The 24,899-nt window shown below is 33.7% G+C and overlaps 1 protein-coding gene across 1 annotated transcript in view; it reads left to right on the plus strand.

Annotated features, from left to right (window-relative positions):
• Positions 1–24,641, plus strand: part of dia (diaphanous related formin 1) — a 46,200-nt gene extending 21,559 nt beyond the window's left edge. Inside the window, exons 5-28 of the mRNA XM_089713514.1 lie at positions 1,002–1,167; positions 1,993–2,133; positions 2,609–2,717; positions 3,358–3,469; positions 4,664–4,792; positions 5,293–5,423; positions 6,033–6,214; positions 7,482–7,536; positions 8,890–8,928; positions 9,358–9,390; positions 9,864–9,899; positions 10,420–10,571; positions 11,080–11,208; positions 12,152–12,252; positions 13,231–13,408; positions 14,057–14,233; positions 16,716–16,868; positions 17,132–17,250; positions 18,052–18,187; positions 19,588–19,752; positions 19,905–20,062; positions 20,576–20,655; positions 23,717–23,795; positions 24,382–24,641. Of these exons, the coding sequence (XP_089569640.1) occupies positions 1,002–1,167; positions 1,993–2,133; positions 2,609–2,717; positions 3,358–3,469; positions 4,664–4,792; positions 5,293–5,423; positions 6,033–6,214; positions 7,482–7,536; positions 8,890–8,928; positions 9,358–9,390; positions 9,864–9,899; positions 10,420–10,571; positions 11,080–11,208; positions 12,152–12,252; positions 13,231–13,408; positions 14,057–14,233; positions 16,716–16,868; positions 17,132–17,250; positions 18,052–18,187; positions 19,588–19,752; positions 19,905–20,062; positions 20,576–20,655; positions 23,717–23,795; positions 24,382–24,403 (2,782 nt within the window). The 3' untranslated portion in view covers positions 24,404–24,641. The remainder of the gene's footprint in view (positions 1–1,001; positions 1,168–1,992; positions 2,134–2,608; positions 2,718–3,357; positions 3,470–4,663; positions 4,793–5,292; positions 5,424–6,032; positions 6,215–7,481; positions 7,537–8,889; positions 8,929–9,357; positions 9,391–9,863; positions 9,900–10,419; positions 10,572–11,079; positions 11,209–12,151; positions 12,253–13,230; positions 13,409–14,056; positions 14,234–16,715; positions 16,869–17,131; positions 17,251–18,051; positions 18,188–19,587; positions 19,753–19,904; positions 20,063–20,575; positions 20,656–23,716; positions 23,796–24,381) is intronic.
• Positions 24,642–24,899: the final 258 nt, after the last annotated feature.

The following is a 24,899-nucleotide window of genomic DNA, read 5'->3' on the forward strand; positions in this document are numbered from 1 at the left end:
TGCTGGACTGCTTCACCTGTATGTTTGTAATTTTGTATATTACCAACGACTTAGGACTCGATTTCGATCTCAAATGGACAGATTTAATTCAAACTTTGTACACTTAACAAGAATCGGTGACAGTAAAATAATTTCACGAGTTCAAATTATTATTAATACTGAAAAATAGTACTTATTTATAATAAATAAATGAGGGTAATTTTAGTTTATAGTAATTCTAGTCTGTTGACTACCCTCAATTTTTGCTATAGCAAAATCTTACTACGTATACGTAAAAAGGTTTTTTCTGTTTGATATGTTAAGTACCCGCATATTGAAGTTTTATAGTTTTTGATGCATTTAAAATATTGTACGTTATAAACCTGATTATTTAACTACATTTTTCCATGCTGCTAGCGGAAGTGGATTCTACCGGTAAGAGAGTATAATAAACTGAAAACTTTATGTCAAATAAGTAAAAAATATACCGGCCGAATTGATAACCTCCTACTTTTTTGAAGTCGGTTAAAAATATAGCTTTATCCTCCTATAGTTCATATACTTACTTATTTTCTGTTAACTGAGTTATATCGTTTAAGACATAACACAGAGACACAACTTGTATTTATCTCTTAACAACTTTTCTAAGAGCTGATTTTTCAATCCTTGGTTAAAACTTATTCGTCGAATAATGTATAAAACTACCATTTAAAAAACGTATTCTAATTGCCCGTATTTGACAGTTTGCGTGACATTTTAATATTATCGTGTAATACTTTATAGGACGGATAAGTTTTAACCAAGGATTGAAAAATCGGCCCTAAAAGTTTTATCCGATAAAAGGAAAATATGTAAAACTGAAGCATAGATTCTATAACCATAACTTTATTATAGTATAAGTTATGTTAAGTAAAAAGTTATATTTTTATTACCACCATACATAACTATATCCTATTACTTATGTGTGTTTTAATTTATTTATTTATTTAAATGCTTCCCTAATTAAGTTCTTAATTTTCCAGTGACTCCCGCTACGACAGAGTACAATACGAGTGTATAAGATGTCTGTCCGCCATTTTGAATAACACAGTCGGTATTCGAGCCGTGTTCGAGTGTAGAGAAGCTTTACCAGTGTTGGCGCGAAGTTTGGACGCTAGGAAACCGCATTGTGCATTGGAAGCCGCTAAGGTGAGTTCTGGAATGTTCTAGAACGTTCTAGAAGCTTAAAGAATGTTCTAGAAGGTTGGAACAAGAAACATATTCGAGCTTTGTTCGAGTGTAGAGAAGCTTTACCAGTGTTGGCGCGAAGTTTGGACGCTAGGAAACCGCATTGTGCATTGGAAGCCGCTAAGGTGAGTTCTCGAATGTTCTGGAACGTTCTAGAATGTTTTGCAACGTTCTAGAAGCTTCTGGAAGGTTGGATTTAGTAATACAGTGGCTATACGAGCTATGTTTGTGTGCAGAGGCATTGTTAACTTTTACAAAGTCTTCTGTGGTCTTCATAATATTTGAATGGTAAAAATAAAACTTATTTCATCTCTCGGAGAATTCGATTCATTTTTACAGTTCATGATGGCTTGAAGGGCAATAATAAATCAAATATTTCTCCCTATATAATATACTTTTGGACAAAACTGAAGCTCAAACATTTATTTATTCAATTAGACTTCTTCTAGAAGCATTTTTGAGACGTCATAACATATTACACAATTTACCAATACTTTACGAATTGCATTTATTTCTATTTTGTTTAAACACAATTTTACGTATTTTCAACATTGAGGTATTATTACTAGAGAGGGCACCACGAACAAAATCTGATGGCGGCGCGGGGCGGCTAGTGAGTTTGTAGATATTCTGCCTCTTATTACTTATAAATTAAAACCAATCAATATAACAAATAAATATTGAGTTTGAGACGATTGGCTCTTAAAAAAGTGTAGTAGCGATGTCCTTTCTAGTACGTAGTACATGTAACTCAATGATTTTAAACCATGTTTTTCCACATTCCAGGTGTTAGCAGCAATATGTCTTATTCCAAATGGGCACGAGAAAGTTTTAGAAGCTATAACAATGGCGGGCGAGTCGAGTCGAAAGCCTCGATTGTTGCCAATAGTCGAAGGATTGCATCCAAAAGCACCAGAGAGCTTGAAGGTAATTTTATTAGAATGTTCGATCTGGAATGTTCTAGAACGTCCTGGAATGTGTTAGATACAATGGGGAAAAAAAAGAAAACCTTGAAAAGCTTCTAAATACTACGGGGAATTTAATGCTATTGTTTTTCATTTTTTTATTGACAGGTATAGAATATTGATTGAAAATGGCGGACTAAGATGTCAGATTTATTAAGAAATACGTTTAATTCATTAATGTGTACAAAATTAATGACTTAATAAATATGTCGCGACATTTTTGCTTTGTGACAAAAGCTTGAAAGCAAATAGCTTATGCTTTACCAAGTAGAAAACCGAAAAACATACGAATAGTTTTATCTATATATTCATTTATTCACACATACTTACAACTAGACAATTGTAAAACATAATTAAATTATAATATGAAACTAGAATCCTGTTAAACTACATATTTGAAAAACATGACATATAAATAATATTTTAATAAATTTCAGAACGGTTGCATGCAACTGATGAACGCAATAATCACGGAACCCGAAGAATTAGAGTTCCGTATGCATTTGCGAAGCGAGTTCATGAGAACGGGATTGTATGATCTTATTGGTGAGTTGATTTTATGTTTGTTATGCATTGAGATAATATTACTACGTATGGAGGAGACACCACGAACAAAATCTGTGCGTCATTTTTTTGCTCTTACTAAGTTTTAAAAATTATTACATATCTAGTTAGGTACTTACCGATGAAAAGTTATGTTAGTCACTTTTCCGTATTATTTGTGCAATATCGTAACACACACGAAGGCATATTTGATGCGTTTCACTTTAAAACAAATAAAAAATGAGCGTGCAGTTAAGCCATATGGCTTATGTTGAGCGGAACATAAGTGATGTAGGCGGTGTAGTCTCCATATGTATATCTCAATGTTGTTATGCAGGAATATTTGATTTTGGTCCTTCGAGACTTTTAGTTTTAGTCTAATACAGATTTTTAGTTTTAAGAGGAGGCTCCCTAAATTTTATGTGAATTTTCATTAATATTCTGAATCAGTCACACATACAATCAAAATAGAACTTGAGTATATGATTTATTGGGTCTTTTTCTTTCCATGTACAAGTCAGTTACGTAATTGTAACATTTTCGCTTGATTCATTTTTTATTTTGTAAATTGTTAATTTCTGTTTACTATGAAGCATAATGAGAAAAATATAAATATTAATACGTAAAATAAAATATATTTCAGAGGACTTACGAGCGGGTGCGGAAGAAAATGGACGATCTATACAAATGAATGTATTCGATACACACGCGGCGGCTGACCAAGACGAGTTTCTGGCTAAATTTGATGACGTCAGGTATTATTTTAAAAATATCACTACATAGTATAAAACAAAGTCGCTTTCTCTGTCCCTATGTCCCTATGAATGCTAAAATCTTTAAAACTACGCAACGGATTTTGATGCGGATTTTTTTAATACATAGAGATCAAGAGGATGGTTTTAGTATATAATTTATTAAGTTTTAGACAAAGTGGGCGAAGCCGCGAGCGGTAAGCTAGTATGTAATAAGATAAAGACAATACATAAAAGATCGATAATGAACATAGATTTTCTGTGCTGAATATTCACATCAGAATCAAATTTGGGGAAAATATAAGAGTTAAGTATTACTAAATTACGTTTCACCGAATTACCGAATATAGGACAATATTTAGTCTTTACTAGCGGTCCGCCCCGGCTTCGCACGTGGTACATATTTAGAAAGAAAGAAAGAAAGAAAGAAAAGTTTATTTAACACCACACACATAATAAAAGAAAAGAAAATACAAACTAAACAAAAGCAACAAATAAAATAAAAAATAAAACTAGTGATGTTCACACGTGATGCCGTGACAACGCGAAACGGGTTTTTTACGGGCTGTTTACATAATTTTGATTATATTTAATAACTAGGTGGCTGTGCCCGCAACTTGGCTTATATTACTAGCCAGTAGCTATCTGCCAGTGATAGCTCCATCAAAATCGGTCGAGCTAGAACGGGATGACATTAAAAACAAAGAAATATATATGAGTATGTACCGTACATACATAGCGATTATACACATACATATTATTAAATACGTATACAAAGCGATTAATACAAACATACACTTCAATTTTCTATTTGCATAGATAATTGTAAAAATGTGTGACTAAAAATATACATATTGTAAGAAATAAGACGTGAGGCCGGTTTAAATATTAGTTTGAATGTAATAAGAATGTACTGCGATTCTATACAGCTACCTAATTGATGTAGGTAGTTGATAACAAATCGCAGCAAGTCAATGACTATTAGCAAAGTGAGGGTAGTTGGGTCGAACGTCGTATAAACAACGTCCGAGCCCCCCCCCCCCCCCAGGCACGATTCGTACGAAAGCGCCACGAGTCAATGGAACGCGGCAATTTATAGTATTCGACAACTAAGCATGTTCGGACAGGAAACAGTGACAACTATTTATTCACAAAAATATGAAATCAAAAGTTACGTCTAACAATATTATATTACAGAGTGGACTTCCAAGATGTGAACGAATGTTTCGAGCTCGTCAAGAATCTGGTTATGGAAACACCGGCTGAACCGTTTTTGCTGTCAATATTACAGCACTTGTTGTTTATTAGAGACGATGAGTTGATACGGTGAGTTTTTTTAAGTATTATATACTAGTAATTGAAAATTATCTATTCAGTAAAAATTAAAAAAAAAGACGGGAGTGCCGGCAGAAGTGAAAACTTGATTATTAACGTTGAGCATGTTTGATATTTTGGAATGGTATCCGTCTTACGCTTTTTCGATCAGGTCACGTGTCCTGACGCGAGTTTAACATTTTATACCCATTACAGAAAAAGTGCTCAACGCCGCTAAAGAAGTTTTCACTTCAAAAGTGAAAAGAAAGGTATTATAAAAATGATGTATAAAAGTTGAAGAGAATGTAAAAGAGATATGTGCTTCGTACAATTTGCATTGTGGCTATATACAATACCATAGCCTAGTATATTTTCCTACAATAGCATGTTAAGTTAGCCTATTTATCGACACATTAGGTTTGTTAACTGCCACATTGTATGTCTTAAAAAATATATATATTGTCCATATTTTAATAAATAAATAATCTTATCTGAATAATAATAATTTCCAGGCCAGCATATTACAAACTAATAGAAGAATGCGTGACGCAAATAGTCCTACACAAAAATGGCTACGATCCAGATTTTAGGCTGACACAACGTTTCAATATTGATGTGCAACCGTTGATCGATGGCCTTATTGGTGAGTATAGTCTGTGGATTTATTTACTGTGGAACGATAAAGGAAAAAAAATTGTAAAAATAGAATATACCGGCTGAATTGAGGATCTTTTTTCGAAGTCGGTTAAAAAGTTGTTTGTGGATTTTAAAAATATGTAGATGAAAGAAAATTGTGAAAAAAAATTTTTTTTTTTAAATTTTTTATTTTTGTAGTCTGTTGGAAAAATTAAAACGTATGAATTATTATAGCGTCATATGAAGCTGTTTTTACGCACAAATTTAAGTTAAACTCGTAAATATATTGTAGACTATTTAATTTTAATATTATTAATTGTAAAAAATCCTTGTTTTGTATACTAGTGTATACAAAACATGTACATCTTAACTGTGTAATTTTTTGTTACCTTCAAAACATGCACAAACAACATAAAATATTTCATCTACTATATAAAAATAAGTCGGGTTTTCCTTCCTGACGCAATAACTCCAGAACGCACGATTTCCACGGTTTTGCATTCGTTGGAAAATTCTCGGGCTACGTGAGGTTTATAGCAAATAAAAGGTGTCTCTGGTGGCGAAACGGAGTTTGCCCGGTTGGCTAGTTTTTCATAAATTAATATTTTTATTCTAGAAAAATCACGAGCGGAAGAGGAAAAAAAAGTAGAAGAATTAAGATCTAAACTAGAAGCGGCAATAGCAGCAAGACAAGAAGCCGAAGCCAGGGTCACTCACTTGGAGGAAAGGATGAAGAGCATCTCCACACCGAGCGGGCCGGGGGGAGTGTCGCAGGGGAATATAGCTGCTATTGCCAAGGTGTGAAGTGTGAAGTCCCATGTCCCCTAGTGGGGTAAGGGGCAGATGCATTATACATCTGTTTCACTGATCGATTTTCTTTAGGGACAAGGAGGTGATCAGCCTTCTGTGTCCTGCCAGACCGAGACATTTTTTTTTTCTTTGTCACCACCGGGAATCGAACCCAGGACCCCTCGGTTCAACGCTCACGCGTCAACCACTGTACCGAGGAGGCGGTCATTGCCAAGGTCTATTTTTCTAAGCGGGCCGGGGGGAGTGTCGCAGGGGAATATAGCCGCTATTGCTAAGGTGAGAAGGTCTAGATCCACTTCAAAATGTTTATTACGTCGTAATTGGGTGACAGACGGTCTACTTTTGCGTAGAAGTAATAAAAGCATAAATTAATTTCAAAGTAATGCAGGAGATTTTGGTCGCTATTACTTCGGTAAGATGGTCTGTTTTTGCGTGACATTGTAAAATCACAGCGGAATATAGCAGCTACTATAATATAGTTTAAAATGCAGTTCAAATTCAGGGGAAAATCCAACCGAACTTGTGTAGGCTAGAGCGTCTATTTTTGTGTGACATTGCATATGTAATGCAGGCGATTATGGTCGCTATTACCTAAGTGACAGGGTCTATATTCGGTTGAATATCAAACAAAAACAAGCAATTCTCGACTCTAAGAGCGTATACGCACTATGCGGGTAGCCGTCCGGCTGACCGCAAGCACAATTATGTACGTAATATTCATTTCTATGCGCACTGCGATGCGGCTACCGCAGACCGCACAGTGCGCATAGAAATGAATATTACGTACATAATTGTGCTTGCGGTCAGCCGGACGGCTACCCGCAATGCGGCTACCCGCATAGTGCGTATACGCTCTAAATATTTAAACAACAACAAAGGTCCATTTGTTAGTATGTATATCCTTCTAATATTTAAAATATCCTTGTAACTTAAATATTTACATAAAATATAGTTTAGACAACTAAAAAACATCGCTTTCAAGATAGATACAACTAGAAAGTAAAAAATAATTCTTAATCTAGGAATTAAACAATAATACATAAGTAGTATAATTGTGAAAAAAGCGAGGGGCGCTTTTCAAGAGCTACATACATACATGGCACCCCAGTTAGTTGTATCTATCTTGAAAGAGTGTTTTTAGTCTTTGACCGACTTCAAAAAAAGGAGGAGGTTATCAATTCGGCCGGTATATTTTTCAAACTGTATTTATTTATACGAAACTCTAAAACCTAAATATTTTTTGTATATTTTTCAGGCGATAGGCAGTCCCGGTGGTCCAGCGCCACCGCCACCGCCGCCTATGCCTGGAGGTAACAATATTTTATATTATTTTTATTTTAATCAATTAATTATGTATTTAAATGTTTGGTTTTAACATCAAAGGGATTATAATATCACTGAGCATGTAAATAGCACTATGTTAATATCTTATTTGGTGGTTATTTTACGTTATTTTTTGGGACATATAAGTATTAAATTTTGTTGGTTAATATGTGTTTCTGTAAAGTATATATAGGACGGTGCCTATGATAATGAAAATTATGTTTTTGCGCGATAAAATCAATTTTGACAATTTAATGTTATAATAATAGGCATGACGACAGTATCCATAAATTGTCGTATTAGTGTTTTTAAGGGAAAATATATAATAGATAAATTACATATAGTGACTTAGAAATCTTAAAAACATTAAGATTAATGAGATTATCAATAAAATAAAACATTGAAATACTGCAGTTGGCCATTTTGACTAAAACACGCGTGACGTCACGCTTAAGTAAACAACTCAAATCAGATGTTTTTTGTTGTTATGAATATGTTGAGAATGTACGCATTTTTATTTATTTTCTATTGTTTCACGTATGATTTATCGACTCAGAACAGAAATATAATTGCGAATTCACGAATACATGGTTCGGGGTTCTCCGCGCCAACTTTATACAATCATTTCTTATTATTTTCTCGCTTAAAATAATTACTAACACATTTTTGAGCATTATTTTTATGTGGATTCACACTGCAATACTGCACACCACTTATAAACTTTGAAATTCGTTTCTATAACACATATTAAATAAATATTTTTTTTAATTTTCTTCGCAATGCGTACAAATAATTACGTATTTACCAAAATGTGACGTCACGCCTACGCCATGACACCTGCGAGCTGTTTTGGCACAGTTAATAAATATTTTTTGGAAAGTGGCTTTTATTTTCGTTAAATTTAAGTATATTACCGAAATATAGGGTTTTTCTTGTATAGTAAACGTATACACACATTATGGAAGAGGATTTCAAAATCTTTCGTCATGCCTATTGTAAATAACAAGGCCTTTTATTCTTACATTTTGATTATTCCTCTTTCTCTTCTTTTCTCTACTGCACTTTTTTTATCTCTTACTTTTCGTTTAGTGTGAGATAAATTATAATAAATTTTTGATGTTGTTAAAATTATGAATATTCACTCTCATTTATTTTATTATTATTGTCATCTTTTCTTATACAAAACTTAAATTTTCATTACTTTTCTTCAAATATTTATTTAAATGTTTCGGGAAATTTCTAAAACTACAAAAAATCGGTCACTAAACGCAAATAACAGAACACTATCCGTCTCGCTCGCACGCACGCATGTGACTTACGTCTATCTCTTTCTTATTTAGGAGGTCCTCCCCCACCGCCACCACCGCCGTTGCCGTTAGGTAATTTTGATTTTTTTTTTGTTGAAAATGTTGGTTTTTTGTTGTTAAAATATACTATTTCTTAATTTTCGGATGTAAGTTTATTAGTAGTTAAAAATATTTTATGTAATTTATTAAGCTATTGCATAGCTTTTATCTCAGACTTTGAGCGCAGCGAGCGAATGTAAAAATTCCGTAACGAAAAAAGCAAACATCATATAAAATTTTATCAAAATCGGTCCTATATTTTGATCATAAACGTACTTATTACAGACAGATATTTTTCTTTATAATTTCATACTATATTATTATTATATTAACATTTATTTGGGTCTGCATGTGTAACAAAATACAATAACGTATTAAAATGTACGATAAATGATGCATGTTCTATCTCTCTTACTCACACGCACATCACTATGTCTATCTCTTTCTGGTGTGTGTTTCTAGGTGGGGCGATACCACCACCGCCTCCTATGCCAGGTTTGTATATATTTATATGTTTTATAAATTATTTATGTATACTATAAGTACTAGTTTTTTTATAATTGATTTGACGATTATTGAGATTTTCTGCTAATAAAAATATTTATTACTTCTGGTATTTATTTGGTTAAAGAATTTATGTAGTTGTTTGTTTTTTTTATGACAATGAAAATGTTACCATTTGATCATTATAATGAAAAATGACGGGCCCTTAAGCTGATTTTAACAAGGCTAGATTTATGTAAAAATGTATCAAAATTGGTCTATTGATTGGATCATGATTTGCATAAAAGACAAATATATAGACAAAGACAAGTATAATCGTATGTACAAACAGCTTTATATTTTTATATTAACAATAATTAATATTAACGGGTCTGCACTTCGCATGTAAAGAAATATAATAAAAAAGTAATGCATGTTCTATCTTTGTCACTCACAAGCATGGAACTATGTCTGTCTCTTTCTAGGTGGGCCGGCACCACCGCCGCCGCCACCTATGCCAGGTTTGTATATATTTATATATTATATTAAATATTATATGGGTGCCTGCTGTATTAAATACTAATTATTGTTATTATTTCTTGTTAGTAATCTTTATTATTCATATTTTTTTTATGTATACTAGTGTATGCATGTATTAAAAATTGTGGCTGGGGCAAAATTATTAAAAATTATATTGTAGGTACGTAACAAAGCCTCCTTTTTCATTTATAGTTCATCAAGGTAATTGTAAAGCACTTTTAAAAACAGCTGCCAATATACTTTGAATTATGTGACCAACGGCCAATATTACTTTGTTTCTAAATTCGGAAATCAATTCGTTCAAAAGGTTTTATTTTTTGCAATAATAAAAAATTTCAATTGTTTATTTGCAGTTGTTTCCTATTTACAATTACCTTCATTGACACCTCATTGACTATAGCTATTCATTTTTATTTGTCTATTTCTTCCATCAAAATACGAGATAAAAATTAAATTTCATTTATATACCTATTTATTTATCCATTTATTTTATCACTACAGGCGGCGGTCCCCCCCCTCCTCCCATGCCCGGCATGGCTGGTCCCCCCCCACCACCGATGCCCGGCATGGGCCCGCCCCCTCCCCCTCCTCCCCCCGGCATGGGGGGACCGAGGCCCCCACCCCCACCCGGGGGGATGATGATGCCGAGGATGGTGAGTAATAAGTGTTAGATTTTATAAACACACACATGCACGCACACGCACTTACACGAAGACAAACATACACATTACACACATACAATTATTAAACAGCAAGAAAAGACGCTTTTTCAATTATCCATTTGTATAATTATGTAAATTTTGTAAACAGAATAGCAAACTACGCTGTTCTTTTTACTGTGTACATAAGAAATACGAAGTAAGCCCTACTTTTGAAATAAAATCTTGAGTTTTGAAACATAGATTTCTTAAGTTTAATGAAAATACGTACTTAATAATGGTCTATATCTAAATTTTAAGATTCACGATTGAAGTAACAGCTTTTTACGTACTTTGCATTGTAGAAAAGTACAAACATAGACTCGTCTATTTCAAAAATAAATAGATAATGTTATCTGAATAATACATATATACTATTTATGTTTATAAAGTCTATTCCAACGAAAAAGAAAACATATTGTTACGAATGATTTGCTATATAATATTGATTTGTTCCCCACAGCCCCAACCAGATATACTCCCCTATGGTCTGAAGCCGAAAAAGAAGTGGGAAGTAGAGGGACCATTGAAAAGGGCCAATTGGAAAACGATCGTACCACAAAAGATGTCGGAAAAAGCTTTTTGGGTCAACGTAAGTTTATTTATTTATACTAATGTTGTAAAGCAGAAGAATTTGTTTGTTTGTACTAGCTTATCATAGGAACTGTTGCTTCAAATTGAATTATTATTCTTTACTTGAATTTTATCCTGAAAATATAATTATGTAGCTCTGATGTGGTGAAAGATTTTTGTAATATTTAAAAGCTCAGTTTCATTTTGAATTTATTCCTTCATTTTGTAATATGTCTATAATGATATATTTTTATTGCGATAGAAAGAGACAGATATATTAAATAACTAATTTTAGAGTGGTTTGTCCAAACTATTATTTTACTACTAGCTTTCCGCCTGCGGCTTCGCCCGCGTTTTCAAAGAAAAACCCGCATAGTTCCCGTTCCCGTGGGATTTCCGGGATAAAACCTAGCCTATGTTACTCGTGGATAATGTAGCTTTCGAATGGTGAAAGAATTTTTAAAATCGGTCCAGTAGTTTATGAGCCTATTCATTACAATCAAACAAACAAACAAAGTTTTCCTCTTTATAATATTAGTGTAGATTATTTAGAAAGATTTCATAACGTATATGAGATGGTTCAATAGTTTAATTATATATTCCTATATTTAAACTAGCGGTCCGCCCCGGCTTCGCCCGTGGTACCTACATGTTTAAACTATCCTATCTCTCAAGTTTGATCGAACTGCACATGGTGTGCGAATTTTATTATAATCGGTTTAGTGGTTTAGGAGTCCATTGAGGACACACATTGTGACACGAGATTTATATAGGTAAACTAGCGGTCCTCCCCGGCTTCGCCCGTGGTACATATGAAAAATAGATGTTGGCCGATTCTCAGACTTACCCGATATGCACAGAAAATTTCATGAGAATCGGTTCACCCGTTTCGGAGGAGTATGCAGACTAACATTGTGACACGAGAATTTTATATATAAGATTAAGATGTATTTTATTTCCAGGTACAAGAAGACAAACTAGCCTCCCCGGATATATTAAACGGTCTAGCGCTTAAGTTCTCAAGTAAACCGGTCGCTAAGAAAAACGAGGATGCTGTTGATAAGTGAGTTGTTTTTAAAGTATAATCTGTGAAAATCATTCTTTATCATCCTTTGAAATTACTAAAAAAAATTGTTCAAAAATAACCTCTAAAATTTGGATTCCCTTGAAATAAGTAACTAAAAAAACTGTACTTTATACATCTAGAAAATTTGTATATTTCATATTTCGTTGCAGTAATGTTCAAAGTCTATTGTATAGTTCATTAGAAAACTCTGCCTAATACACATAGGCAGAGTTTTGCTTCGGACAAAAGATTAGAGCGTGACTGACTCTTGCAATGTGTGTGGATAAAACGTATTTTTCGAAAAATAAGATGGGATTTTGCAAAATATACAAAAATTTTCAACTATTTACTATATAATATACTAGCGGTCCGCCCCGGCTTCGCCCGTGGTACATATTTCGCAATAAAAGGTAGCCTAGTATGTTCTATCTCAGGATCTATAGATTATCTGTGCCAAATTTCATCAAAATCGGTCCAGTAGTTTATGCGTGAAAACCATACATACATACATACATACAAACCTTTCCTCTTTATAATATTAGTATAGATAGAAAATTGTTGATTTTTTTTAATATACCTATTATATATATACTATATTCCAAGAATCGAATCTGCGACTATCGGTTTAGAAGCTTTTTCTACTGTTATTCACTATTTATTATTCATGATCGAAGATTGAACTGTTCTCATTTACTTTATTAATATTCTTAGGGATTTTAAATTCAACGAAGCAAATTTTATTCCTTACAAAATGTCCTTACAAAATGTTATGTCTACCTTCAACAATAAAATAATAATCGACTAAAATAATAATTAACACAACTAAACACAACCAAAACGACCGTTACGCCCGAGAGCCAAACACCAAGTGTGTCAAATCCGCTGTTCAACTCATTTTTATAACCACCCCCTCGGTTCGGGTTGCCAGTTGGAGATTTGTTTCTAACAATATTTTATTAAATTATCCATACACAGGGTGCACACATTGAAAAAAGTGAAGGATCTCAAAGTTTTAGACTCTAAAGCGGCTCAAAACTTGTCCATTCTTCTTGGCGGTTCATTAAAACACATGTCCTATGAACATATAAGGCAGTGTATACTGAAATGTGATACAACTGTGTTAAACGCTAATGTACTGGATTTGCTTATACAGGTGAGTGGGAAAGTATTATTTATATAAATTTATAAAGAATAGAAAAAATTCGATCACGAGGCGGGACTCGAACCCGCATCCTTTCGCGCCATCCGCGCCGGAATGGCATAAAAATTCTTTTCGCCGGAATTTATAAAGCATAAATTGAATGCCATAAAACCAAAAATATAAATTCAAGTATTATTTATATCAATTTAACTATAGATATGTGGATATATAATTAGTCTGTTATATAAGAAAGAAAAACATTTATTACTAGCGGCCCGCCCGCGTTTTCTCTACATAAGAACCATCCTCTTACTTCAAGGAATATAATAAAAAAGAATTATCGAAATCGGTCCTACCGTTCACGCGTGATGCAGTGACCAAGGGAAACGGGTTTCATTTTTATATATACATATATAGATTATTATAAACAGTGTGAAACAAAAAATAGACAACCAAGAAAAAAGCACATGTAATTAACAAAAAATCGCAATGATTGCTAGCTGTGCTCTGCGGTTTTACCCGCAATGCTCCGCTCCTGTTGGTCGTAGCGTGATGATATATAGCGTATAGCCTTCCTCGATAAACAGTCCATTGAGGGTAAACATTGTGACACGAGAATTTTATATATAAGAAGATAATAATAATAATTTATATTTGCAGTACCTCCCGCCAGCGGATCAAATGAAAAAACTCGCGGAACTAAAGTGCCAAAGCTCCGAACTAACGGAAGCCGAACAATTCGCGGCCACTGTAGCGGATATCAAACGTTTGGGGCCAAGGTTGAGGAGTTTGGCCTTTAGAGAACATTATGCGGAGATTATATCGGAAGTTAAACCTGTAAGTAATTGAATATATTGGAAAATAGATCTTATGTAGTATGAAATAAGGCTCAGAATTGACTGAAGCGAAATAATGAGCAGTTTTAGTGGTACATAGTGGTACACAGTGGCCAACGTTGGCACACAGTGGCTACAGAACACTATACGGAAATCATTGGAGAAGGTTAAAGCCGTGAGTATATATGTTTATAGCTAAATAATTCTTATGTAGTAAGGAATAAAGCTCAGAATTGTGAAGAAGAACAGTTCGCGGCCACTGTAGCGGATATCAAACGTTTGGGGTCAAGGTTGAGGAGTTTGTCCTTTAGAGAACATTATGCGGAGATTATATCGGAAGTTAAACCTGTAAGTAATTGAATATATTGGAAAATAGATCTTATGTAGTATGAAATAAGGCTCAGAATTGACTGAAGCGAAATAATGAGCAGTTTTAGTGGTACATAGTGGTACACAGTGGCCAACGTTGGCACACAGTGGCTACAGAACACTATACGGAAATCATTGGAGAAGGTTAAAGCCGTGAGTAGCCGTGTTTATAGCTAAATAATTCTTATGTAGTAAGGAATAAAGCTCAGAATTGTGAAGAAGAACAGTTCGCGGCCACTGTAGCGGATATCAAACGTTTGGGGTCAAGGTTGAGGAGTTTGTCCTTTAGAGAACATTATGCGGAGATTATATCGGAAGTTAAACCTGTAAGTAACTATATTTATAGGGAAATAGACGTTATTTAGTAAGGGATAAAGCTCAGAATTGATTGAAGCAAAAAATGAGTAGCCATAGTGGAGGACATTGGCCAACAATGGCACACAATGGCTTTAGAACATTATGCGGAGGTTAAACCCGTGAGTATCTATATTTATAGCGAAATAGTTCTTATGTAGTAAGGGATAAAGCTCTGAATCGACTGGAGCGAAAAAATAAGTAGCCAAAGTGAAACATAGTGGTACACAATAGTAAACGTTGGCACACAGTGGCTATAGAACACTATGCGGAGATCATTTCGGAAGTTAAACGTGTAAGTAACTATATTTATAGGGAAATAGACGTTATTTAGTAAGGGATAAAGCTCAGAATAGATTGAAGCGAAAAATGAGTAGCCATAGTGGTGGACATTGGCCGACATTGGCACACTGTGACTATAGGACACCATGCGGAGATCATTTCGGAGGCTAAAGCCGTGAGTATATATTATGTTTATAGCAAAATAATTCTTATGTAGTAAGGAATAAAGCTCAGAATTGTGAAGAAGAACAGTTCGCGGCCACTGTAGCGGATATCAAACGTTTGGGACCAAGGTTGAGGAGTTTGGCCTTTAGAGAACATTATGCGGATATTATTTCGGAGGTTAAACCTGTAAGTAACTAATGTTGGAAAATAGACCTTATGTGTTAACAGTTAAGGCTCAGAATTCAGTGAAGGGTAGCCATAGTGGTAAATATTGGCCAATAGTGGCTCACACTGGCTATAGAACACTATGCGGAGATCATTTCGGAATTTAAACCTGTAAGTAACTATATTTATAGGGAAATAGACGTTATTTAGTAAGGGATAAAGCTCAGAATAGATTGAAGCGAAAAATGAGTAGCCATAGTGGTGGACATTGGCCGACATTGGCACACTGTGACTATAGGACACTATGCGGAGGTTTAACCCGTGAGTATCTATATTTATGGAGACATAGATCTTATGTAATAAGGGATAAAGCTCTGAATCGACTGGAGCGAAATATTAAGTAGCCATAGTGAAACATAGTAGTACACAGTGGCCACGAAGATCATTTTGGAAGTTAAACGTGTAAATAACTATATTTATAGCGAAATAGATCTTCTGCAGTAAGGGATAAAGCTCAGAATTGTTAAGAAGAACAATTCGCCGCCAAAATGAGAAAGAACTGTGTAAAATTCCATTCCATATTTTTATTATAAATGTTATTTTTCCGATAAACACAGTTCTTCTGTTTAGGTTTTCAAGGATTTAGACTAATCTATTTAGGGCCGATTTTTCAATGCTTGGATAAAACTTATCCGTCCAATAAAGTATTACACGATAATATTAAAATGTCACGTAAACTGTCAAATACGGGCAATTAGAAAACGTTTTTAAAATGGTAGTTTTAAACATTATTCGACGAATAAGTTTTAACCATCGATTGAAAAATCGGCCCTTAAATGAACCCGCACATTTTAAATCTTTATTTCCTGAACTAAAATAAGTTTAGGACTTTATAAATAATTCTTTTTTTCTTTTTATTACACGCTTTATATTAGCTTCACCTGTATGTTTGTAACCGACTTCTTTGGGCGCGATTTTGACCCACTTTAAACGGCCAGATTTCGTTCAAACTTTGTAGATTTATTGAGGACCGATGACAATACACTAATTTGATAAAAATTTTCTATTTTTTAGTTCAGTTTTCTATAAAAAGCGTGTTTTTTTAAACTATTATTATTTCTAAAGTATATTATAATTTTTTATTACAGGACATAGTATCAGGTACAGCGGCTTGTGAAGAAGTCAGATCTAGTAAAAAGTTCGCTAAAATACTAGAATTGCTTCTCCTATTGGGCAATTATATGAACACGGGGTCTAATAATGCGGGCGCGTATGGATTTGAGATCAGTTTTCTTACTAAGGTGAGTGAAAAGAACTAACTAAGCCCCGTGGATTTCATCACGTGGACATCTTAATATATATAAATCTCGTGTCACAATGTTTGTCCTCAATGGACTCCTAAACCACTAAACCGATTATAATAAAATTCGCACACCATGTGCAGTTCGATCCAACTTGAGAGATAGGATAGTTTAAACATGTAGGTACCACGGGCGAAGCTGGGACGGACCGCTAGTACATTTATAAAATTACATAATATATTTATATACATATTGTGTTTCAGTTAACTTCAACGAAAGATCTAGAAAACAAACAGACGCTCCTACATTATTTAGTGGATACGATAGAGAGTAAGTTCCCGGATGTGCTCAACTTCGCTGAAGAAATGCCACATATAGACAGGTAAATTATTTGTTTGTTTGTTTTTTTGAAGTAATATTTTATGGTCGCGTCATGGCAATACCGTGACGTCATGGAGTGAGGCGACGATTTTGGTGTCTGGATCTTGGCAAAGAAGTTTCACTTCTGACACGTGTGGTCGGTTCGGTACACACGCACTTTTTTTACTAGCCTCCTTTCATTATGTGATATAATTTTGTCCTATTAAATCCTCTATCATCTGATCAAAGTTCCATTACGAAGTGTTAAGCAGTTTCAAATCAAAACAAATCTCAATTTGACAATCTCACTTTTTAATGTTTTGAAAAACATTAGAGTTATGTGCTATAAGAAAGCATGAATGAAATGAAATAAATTCATGAAAATACTAGGTTTCCGCCCGCGGCTTCGCCCGCGCTGTCAAAGAAAAACCCGCATAGTTCCCGTTCCCGTGGGATTTCCGGGATTGCGTCTTTTTCCCGGGATAAAAAGTAGCCTATGTCCTTTCGCGGGTATCAAAATATCTCCATACCAAATTTCATGAAAATTGGTTCAGTAGTTTAGGCGTGATTGAGTAACAGACAGACAGACAGAGTTACTTTCGCATTTATAATACATATTAAGTATGGATTACGACGAATTAATTTTTCTATCGTTTTCAATCTTTTCTTGTGCCTATCCTATCTTTTTCCACTGAAAAATCATTCTTTTCTACTGAAATGAATAAATGAAAATATTACGACAAATCAATCTATCTATCCTTACAATCTTTTTCTTCTGTCCATTCTATCTTTTTTCCACTAAATCTATCTTTTTTTTCCACAGAGCGGCTCGTGTATCAATGGAGAGTCTGCAAAAGTCACTAAAGAAAATGGAAAATGACATACGTTCGCTAGAAACGGATTTAAACAATTCCCGAGTGCCGCAGAGTCCCGATGACATGTTCCACGAGTGTATGAGTGTATCCTTTTGAATAAAAAATAAATAGTAGGAAATTTTCGAAAAAAAATTTAGTGAAATTGTATAGTATAGAAGTAATAAAGGTATAGATTCTTCTGCAATAGTTATGTGTGTTGAAATGAAAAAAAATCAAAAATAAAGTTTTAAGAAAAAAACGCGATTTAGGCGATAACGCGGGAATATATGCTATTTGTAAATAAATTATGTAGCTGACAATAAACCAATATATGTTTAAAGGAGATTGCCCAAGTGACGATGGCACTTGGTATCGCAATCAAACTTATTGTGTCAAGATGAAATATAGCTCAATTTAAAGCTTGATGTTAGTACTTTTAGATATGACTAAAGTTTTTATGTAAATAAGCCGCAGTTCGCGACAGTAAAAATAAAACAATAGTTTTATTCAACACTTCAAAAAATACTTTATCGAGTTAAAACTAACGAGGAACGTTAAGTTTTACATTTATTACATAGGTAATATTTTAATTTACAAGACAAATGTGAAAAGTAAATCGTAATAAACATTATTTCAAAATAAATAACGTCGAACAATGCGTCGAACACATTCGTTTCATATAGAAACATAATATGACGCTTGCAAGAGAGATAGATATATGTGTCAAAAAAAAAACTTTTACTTTTATTTCTATTTATTCGGTATAATTACGACTTAATAGTGATAAATATGATCATTATAAATACAAATTGGAATTAACAATATCACAAACACGTGACACAACGAATATTTTACCGATTCCAGCCGTGGTCATACGTGTTTCAAAACACAAAGTTTTACTATTATTTCAAATTATCCGGTATAATTAAGACTTAATAGTAATACATATGATCATTATCAATACAAATAGGAATTAACAATATCACGAATAAGTGGCACAACTAAAATTTTACTGATAACACCCGTGGTCATTCTCCTTTCAGATTATAATTCCTAGCTTGAGTAAATTTGTATATGCAAGGGTGTGTATGCTTTTTTTTGTGTTCATGAACGTGTGTGTGTTTGTGTGTGCGTATGTACATCAAGATTCAACGCACACATACACAATATGCTATGATTATAATTTTAATGACACAAAGACGCTATTATTATTAAGCCATAATTAGCTTATTTTTAACCGACTTCAAACAAGGAGGAGGTTTTGCAATTCGACCGTATATATTTTTTTTGTGTGTTCGCGGATAACTTCGTCGTTTATGAACCGATTTTGACAATTTTTTATCTAGCACAGTTCGAGATATAAATAAATGTTTTAATATGCCATAATTAGCTTCTTTTTCTCGCACAATTCGGACTAAAGTGTTTTTTTTTCCTATATAATTTCTAGCGAAGGTCAAATAAATGCTTTTTTATAAAATTGCAATTTCCTCAACAAAACAATACAGAATTTCGCAACAGAAGCGCGGGAACAATGTGACCTACTCCATTCAATGTACCGCAAAATGGATGCACTATACACTGCACTGTCCGAGTACTACGTGTTCGATCCGCGCAAGTACACGCTCGAGGAGTTCTTCGCAGATATAAAGACGTTCAAGGACTCGTTTGCGGTGAGTTTTGGTGCTTTTTTGCGGTTTTTTGGCAGTTTTTCGAGTTTTTTTGCGGTTTTTAGGCATTTTTTCGTAATTTTTAGCGGTTTTTTGTTGGTTTCACGAGCGTAATTTTTTTTGTATGATTGATGTATACAATTTTTCTCTCCCAGACGGCGTACCAGGAGAACCTCACGATACGCGAAGCGGAAGAGAGAGCTAGGAGAGCGAGAGAGACGCGCGCAGCGGCGGAGAGAGAGAGGAGAGACCGACAGCACAGATACAAGCAGTTCGTGGACATCGAGCACGCGCAGGACGGCGTTATGGACAGGTGAGTGAGAGAGAGAGAGATAGAGTGAGAGAGTGAGAGAGAGAGACCGACAGCACAGATACAAGCAGTTCGTGGACATCGAGCACGCGCAGGACGGCGTTATGGACAGGTGAGTGAGAGAGAGAGAGATAGAGTGAGAGAGTGAGAGAGAGAGACCGACAGCACAGATACAAGCAGTTCGTGGACATCGAGCACGCGCAGGACGGCGTTATGGACAGGTGAGTGAGAGAGAGAGAGATAGAGAGAGAGAGGAGAGAGAGAGAGAGGAGAGAGAGAGAGACCTCCAGCACAGATACTCCATAGATACTGCTTTCTACTATTAATTCGATTCAAACATTTTTTAACATTTACCACCAATTCGGAAAGCAGTATCTATGGAGAAGAACAGGCAAGAAACTCCATAGTTGCTCTTTTAAAATCATGTCAATAGTACAATTTAATTTTACATAGTATTATTAATAAAGGTATTATTAATAAATGAATTATTAATAAATTAATTATAATCTATTACAGTTTAATGGAAGCGCTGCAAAGTGGTTCTGCGTTCAGTAGAGAACGGCCGAGGAAGAAAGCGAATCCACGAGTGGCTGGAGGTAATGTATTTTTACGGGTTTAAAACCGGTTTTTTGGCGATTTTTTTATCGTTTTAGTTGTTCAAAATGGTTATTTTGGAATTTTGATACTTTTTAAATTGGTTATTATGATATTTTTTGGTGTGATGATAGTGTTCGTAGGATTAGAATTATTTATTGGACATAGTTTGAAATTTAATTTGGGTAAATAATAAATATCGATCAAAAATTCGATATTTTTTTTTGCAATTATAAATATAATGAACGTAGTTTTATCCAAATTGCTAAAAAAAGCAAATCATTAGAAAAAGCACATTATTATTATTATTTTTTGAATATTTAGATTTTTTCATCAAAATGTATCACTTTCACTAAAAACATAAGCACTGCAAAATAACGTTTATTTCTATCAACTTAAAGTTCAAATTTGCATTATTTATTTCGAACAAAAAAACCTATTTGACAATAAGGTCGATTTTTGCACGCACTCACTATAGAGGAAACGAATGAAGAGGAGGGTTTAGTGCAAGCGATATTGCACCGTATTGCAGGTATATTTAGTATAGAATGTACGAAAATATTATAAAATTAGCTGTGCCCCGCGGTTTTACACGCATTGCTCCGCTCCTGTTGGTCTTAGCGTGATGATTTAAAGCCTATAGCCTTCCTCGATGAATGGGCTATCTAAAACCGAAAGAATTCACAAATCGGACCAGTAGTTCCTGAGATTAGCGCGTTCAAACAAACTGTTCAGCTTTATAATATTAGTATATATTTAGTATAGATTTATATTGTTTATTGTATTAAGGGCCGATTTTTCAATGCTTGGATAAAACTTATCCGTCCAATAAAGTATCACACGATAATATTAAAATGTCACGTAAACTGTCAAATACGGGCAATTAGAATACGTTTTTAAAATGGTAGTTTTATACATTATTTGACGAATAAGTTTTAACCAAGGATTGAAAAATCAGCCCTTATAGGTATACCGTATAACTACATATAATATAAATAAGCAATTTCACTACATATTTTTTTCTTTTTTTTTAGTTTTTGAGTCACTACAAACACATATAAAAAATGTTTTAACACGCTATTATTAGCTTCACCTGTATATTTGTATGTAACCGACTCCTTTAGACTCGATTTTGACGCACTTTAAACGGACAGATTTAATTCAAACTGTACACTTATCAAGGATCGATGACAATACAATAATTTCATGAGTTTATCTTATTAAGGGCCGATTTTTCAAGGCTTGGATAAAACTTATCCGTCCAATAAAGTATTACACGATAATATTAAAATGTCACGAAAACTGTCACATACGGACAATTAGAATACGTTTTTAAATGGTAGTTTTATACATTATTCGACGAATTAGTTTTATCCAAGCATAGAAAAATCTGCCCTAAAGCGTGTTTTTTTTACTGTGTTATTAGGTTAGGGCGTAATGTGTATTTCATAAATTATATTTTTTTGGTGCAAAATATTAATAAATATTTAGTTATTGTATAATGACGTCACAGATTCGGCTATGCGATGCAGAAATCGTAAACGACGCACGTCGTCACCGAAACTAGAGAATTACAGACAAGTTGATTTTTTATTATTATATAGCTAAAACCTTTTTTTCAATTACCATCCAAATATAAGAAAAACATGGACGAAACCACGAGCAAAACTTTGACCCCTTATTTCAAAACGTTAAGAGTAGAAATAACGAAAAAAGAGCGTGTGTGCCGAGTACACGTGTCAGAAGTGAAACTTCTTTGGCAGGATTCAAAGATACCAAACCGTCGCCTTACTCCATGACGTGACGGTATTGCCATGACGCGACCTTGAAATTTTACGTTCAACGCGCCTAAAGAAGTTTCACTTCAAAAAGTACACTGTATTTGACTCTGCGTATTCAACTATTAAAATTTCATCCATATCGGTTCTGTAATTTTGGTCTGAAAGTGTTACAGACAGACTTTTGCATTCATAAAAAAGTATGGATGTATTGCTATCACTCTTTACTCTATACAAAAGAAAGAGATAGATATACAGATGGGATGGTATTGAAAAATAGGCCTTCATGGACTAACATATAGCTTTGAATATTGTGTCGTATGGTTATTGCTTTAAAATTTAATAATAATATTTATTAATTAATTTCTTTCTCTGAATTGTCTATAAAGAAGTTATTTTTTCATAACTGTATAGTCCATATGGGCTATGGGCGTTTCATTTAGTTGTTTTTAACTAGTTTTTTAAAACCTCACTCAAAATTAGCCTGTAAAAATGTAATATTGAAAAAAACTAACATTTATTTGAAGTCTATTAAAGAGTTAAAGAGAAATGGACAGACGCTCACACAAATAATGTTTTTAAAAATACATTGATGTTATAGCAATATTATAATACAAGTGCTTTAGATGTTGTAATGTAATAATATTTATTGTATTATTATTGCATTTTTTATGTATCTCAATGTTCTTATATTTATAGTGTTATTTTAAATATTTTTATTAATATGATGAATTCTCTCAGTTATTTCATACAGCAGAAATAATCATAGCAGTAGCTAGCAAGTTAATTGGCCGTTAAAATCGGTCCAGTCGTTTTAGAGTAGAACGAGAAACATAGACGATATTTTTATTAAAGATATTGTATCTAGAAGAATTAAAAACGTATATTTTCCAGTTATAAATAGGAAAAATATATTAATTAGAGATTAAATAAATCTCTTAAAAAGATGTTCCTTTACCTTTTTCTATGGCAAGAGTTTAGGCAACATTCATGATTTTTTACATATTCTATGAATACATAAGAATTATTGAAGTGAATCTTCTTTATCGGGGTTGGAAAAAAATTTAGTGTAACATTTTTTCGTTACGCGTGACATTTTTCCGTTACGCGCCATCTTTTTCTTTTCCCTACCACGCGTGATTCGACGTATTTATAGTTGCATATAGTTAATCATTTTTTGAAAAATAAGGTCATAAAGAAGTTTCACTTCTTATGTGTGTACACTAGTACACACACACACATTTTTTTTACCTCTCATTTTTATATATAAATAAATACATTGCAGCTGAGCGAAGAGCGCAATTGAACCGATCAAGATCGCGGTCCGGTCTGACGGGACCTCTCACCGCTAGGGAGTTGACGAAGTGAGTGTTTTCATTATTATTATTATAAAAAATAACCTATGTATATTTACAAACACACACACATATACATATACATATACATATACACGCAGACACGCACACACGAACACGCATACAAACATAAATAAGTACGCGCATACGTACGTTACACTAAACTACACACACATTCATGCATTCGCACAAGAATGCACTTGCTAACTATGTGTACATTTTTATATATAACTACTAGTGGTCCCCCCCGGCTTCGCCCGTGGTACCTACATGTTTAAACTATCCTATCTCTCAAGTTGGATCGAACTGCACATGGTGTGCGAATTTTATTATAATCGGTTAAGTGGTTTAGGAGTCCATTGAGGACAAACATTGTGACACGAGATATATATATATATTAAGATGTGTACATAAGCATTTTGTCACAAAGTACAGGTTATTTTATGCATTGCAATGCAATATTTAAATAAAAGTTAAAAAAAAAAGATGAAAATGTACCTGATTTATGGTATATTTGTATTTTGTGTAGGTGTGTGTGTGTTTGCATTTGAAATTAATGTTTTTTCCTTACTAATTTATTTATTTTTCTCCCCAGTGAGTTGCTGAGCAACGCGTGATGTCATCATCAGTGATACTAGTGTATATCTAACGTATAAGTAGGTATATATAATAATTATTAAAAAAAATGTTTTTTACGGCCTAATCGTACTTTGTATCTGTGTGTACGCGGCTTTATTTGTAATGAGTCGGTCTGTGTGAACGTACCTTTATGTTGTTTAATCTGTGCTATTATGATGTTTTTTGTATAATTTTGAAGGAAAATAAGAAATTTGGAAGTTTAATTTAGATAAAAAGGAAATATAGTAGAGCCATTTTAATAGGCAACATTTGACAGTTCAACAAAATTCAACAACGTAACCTAGTAACGACGACATAGAATAACATGATATTTCGTTTTGTTAGAACTGCACATTTGCTTAACTTTTTTCAATTACGATTACATATTTATAATAATAATGACCGATGCAACTAATTTTAAGATTTGATTTTACTGATAAACCATTCTAAACATAATAAACATTTTCTTATTTAAAGAACTGACGTCGCTACAAT

The sequence above is a fragment of the Colias philodice genome, chromosome 30, assembly GCF_061535455.1.
Source record: "Colias philodice isolate Cphi_HAF_F1 chromosome 30, ilColPhil1 Martin Lab GWU primary, whole genome shotgun sequence".
Classification (NCBI taxonomy): Eukaryota; Metazoa; Arthropoda; class Insecta; order Lepidoptera; family Pieridae; genus Colias; species Colias philodice.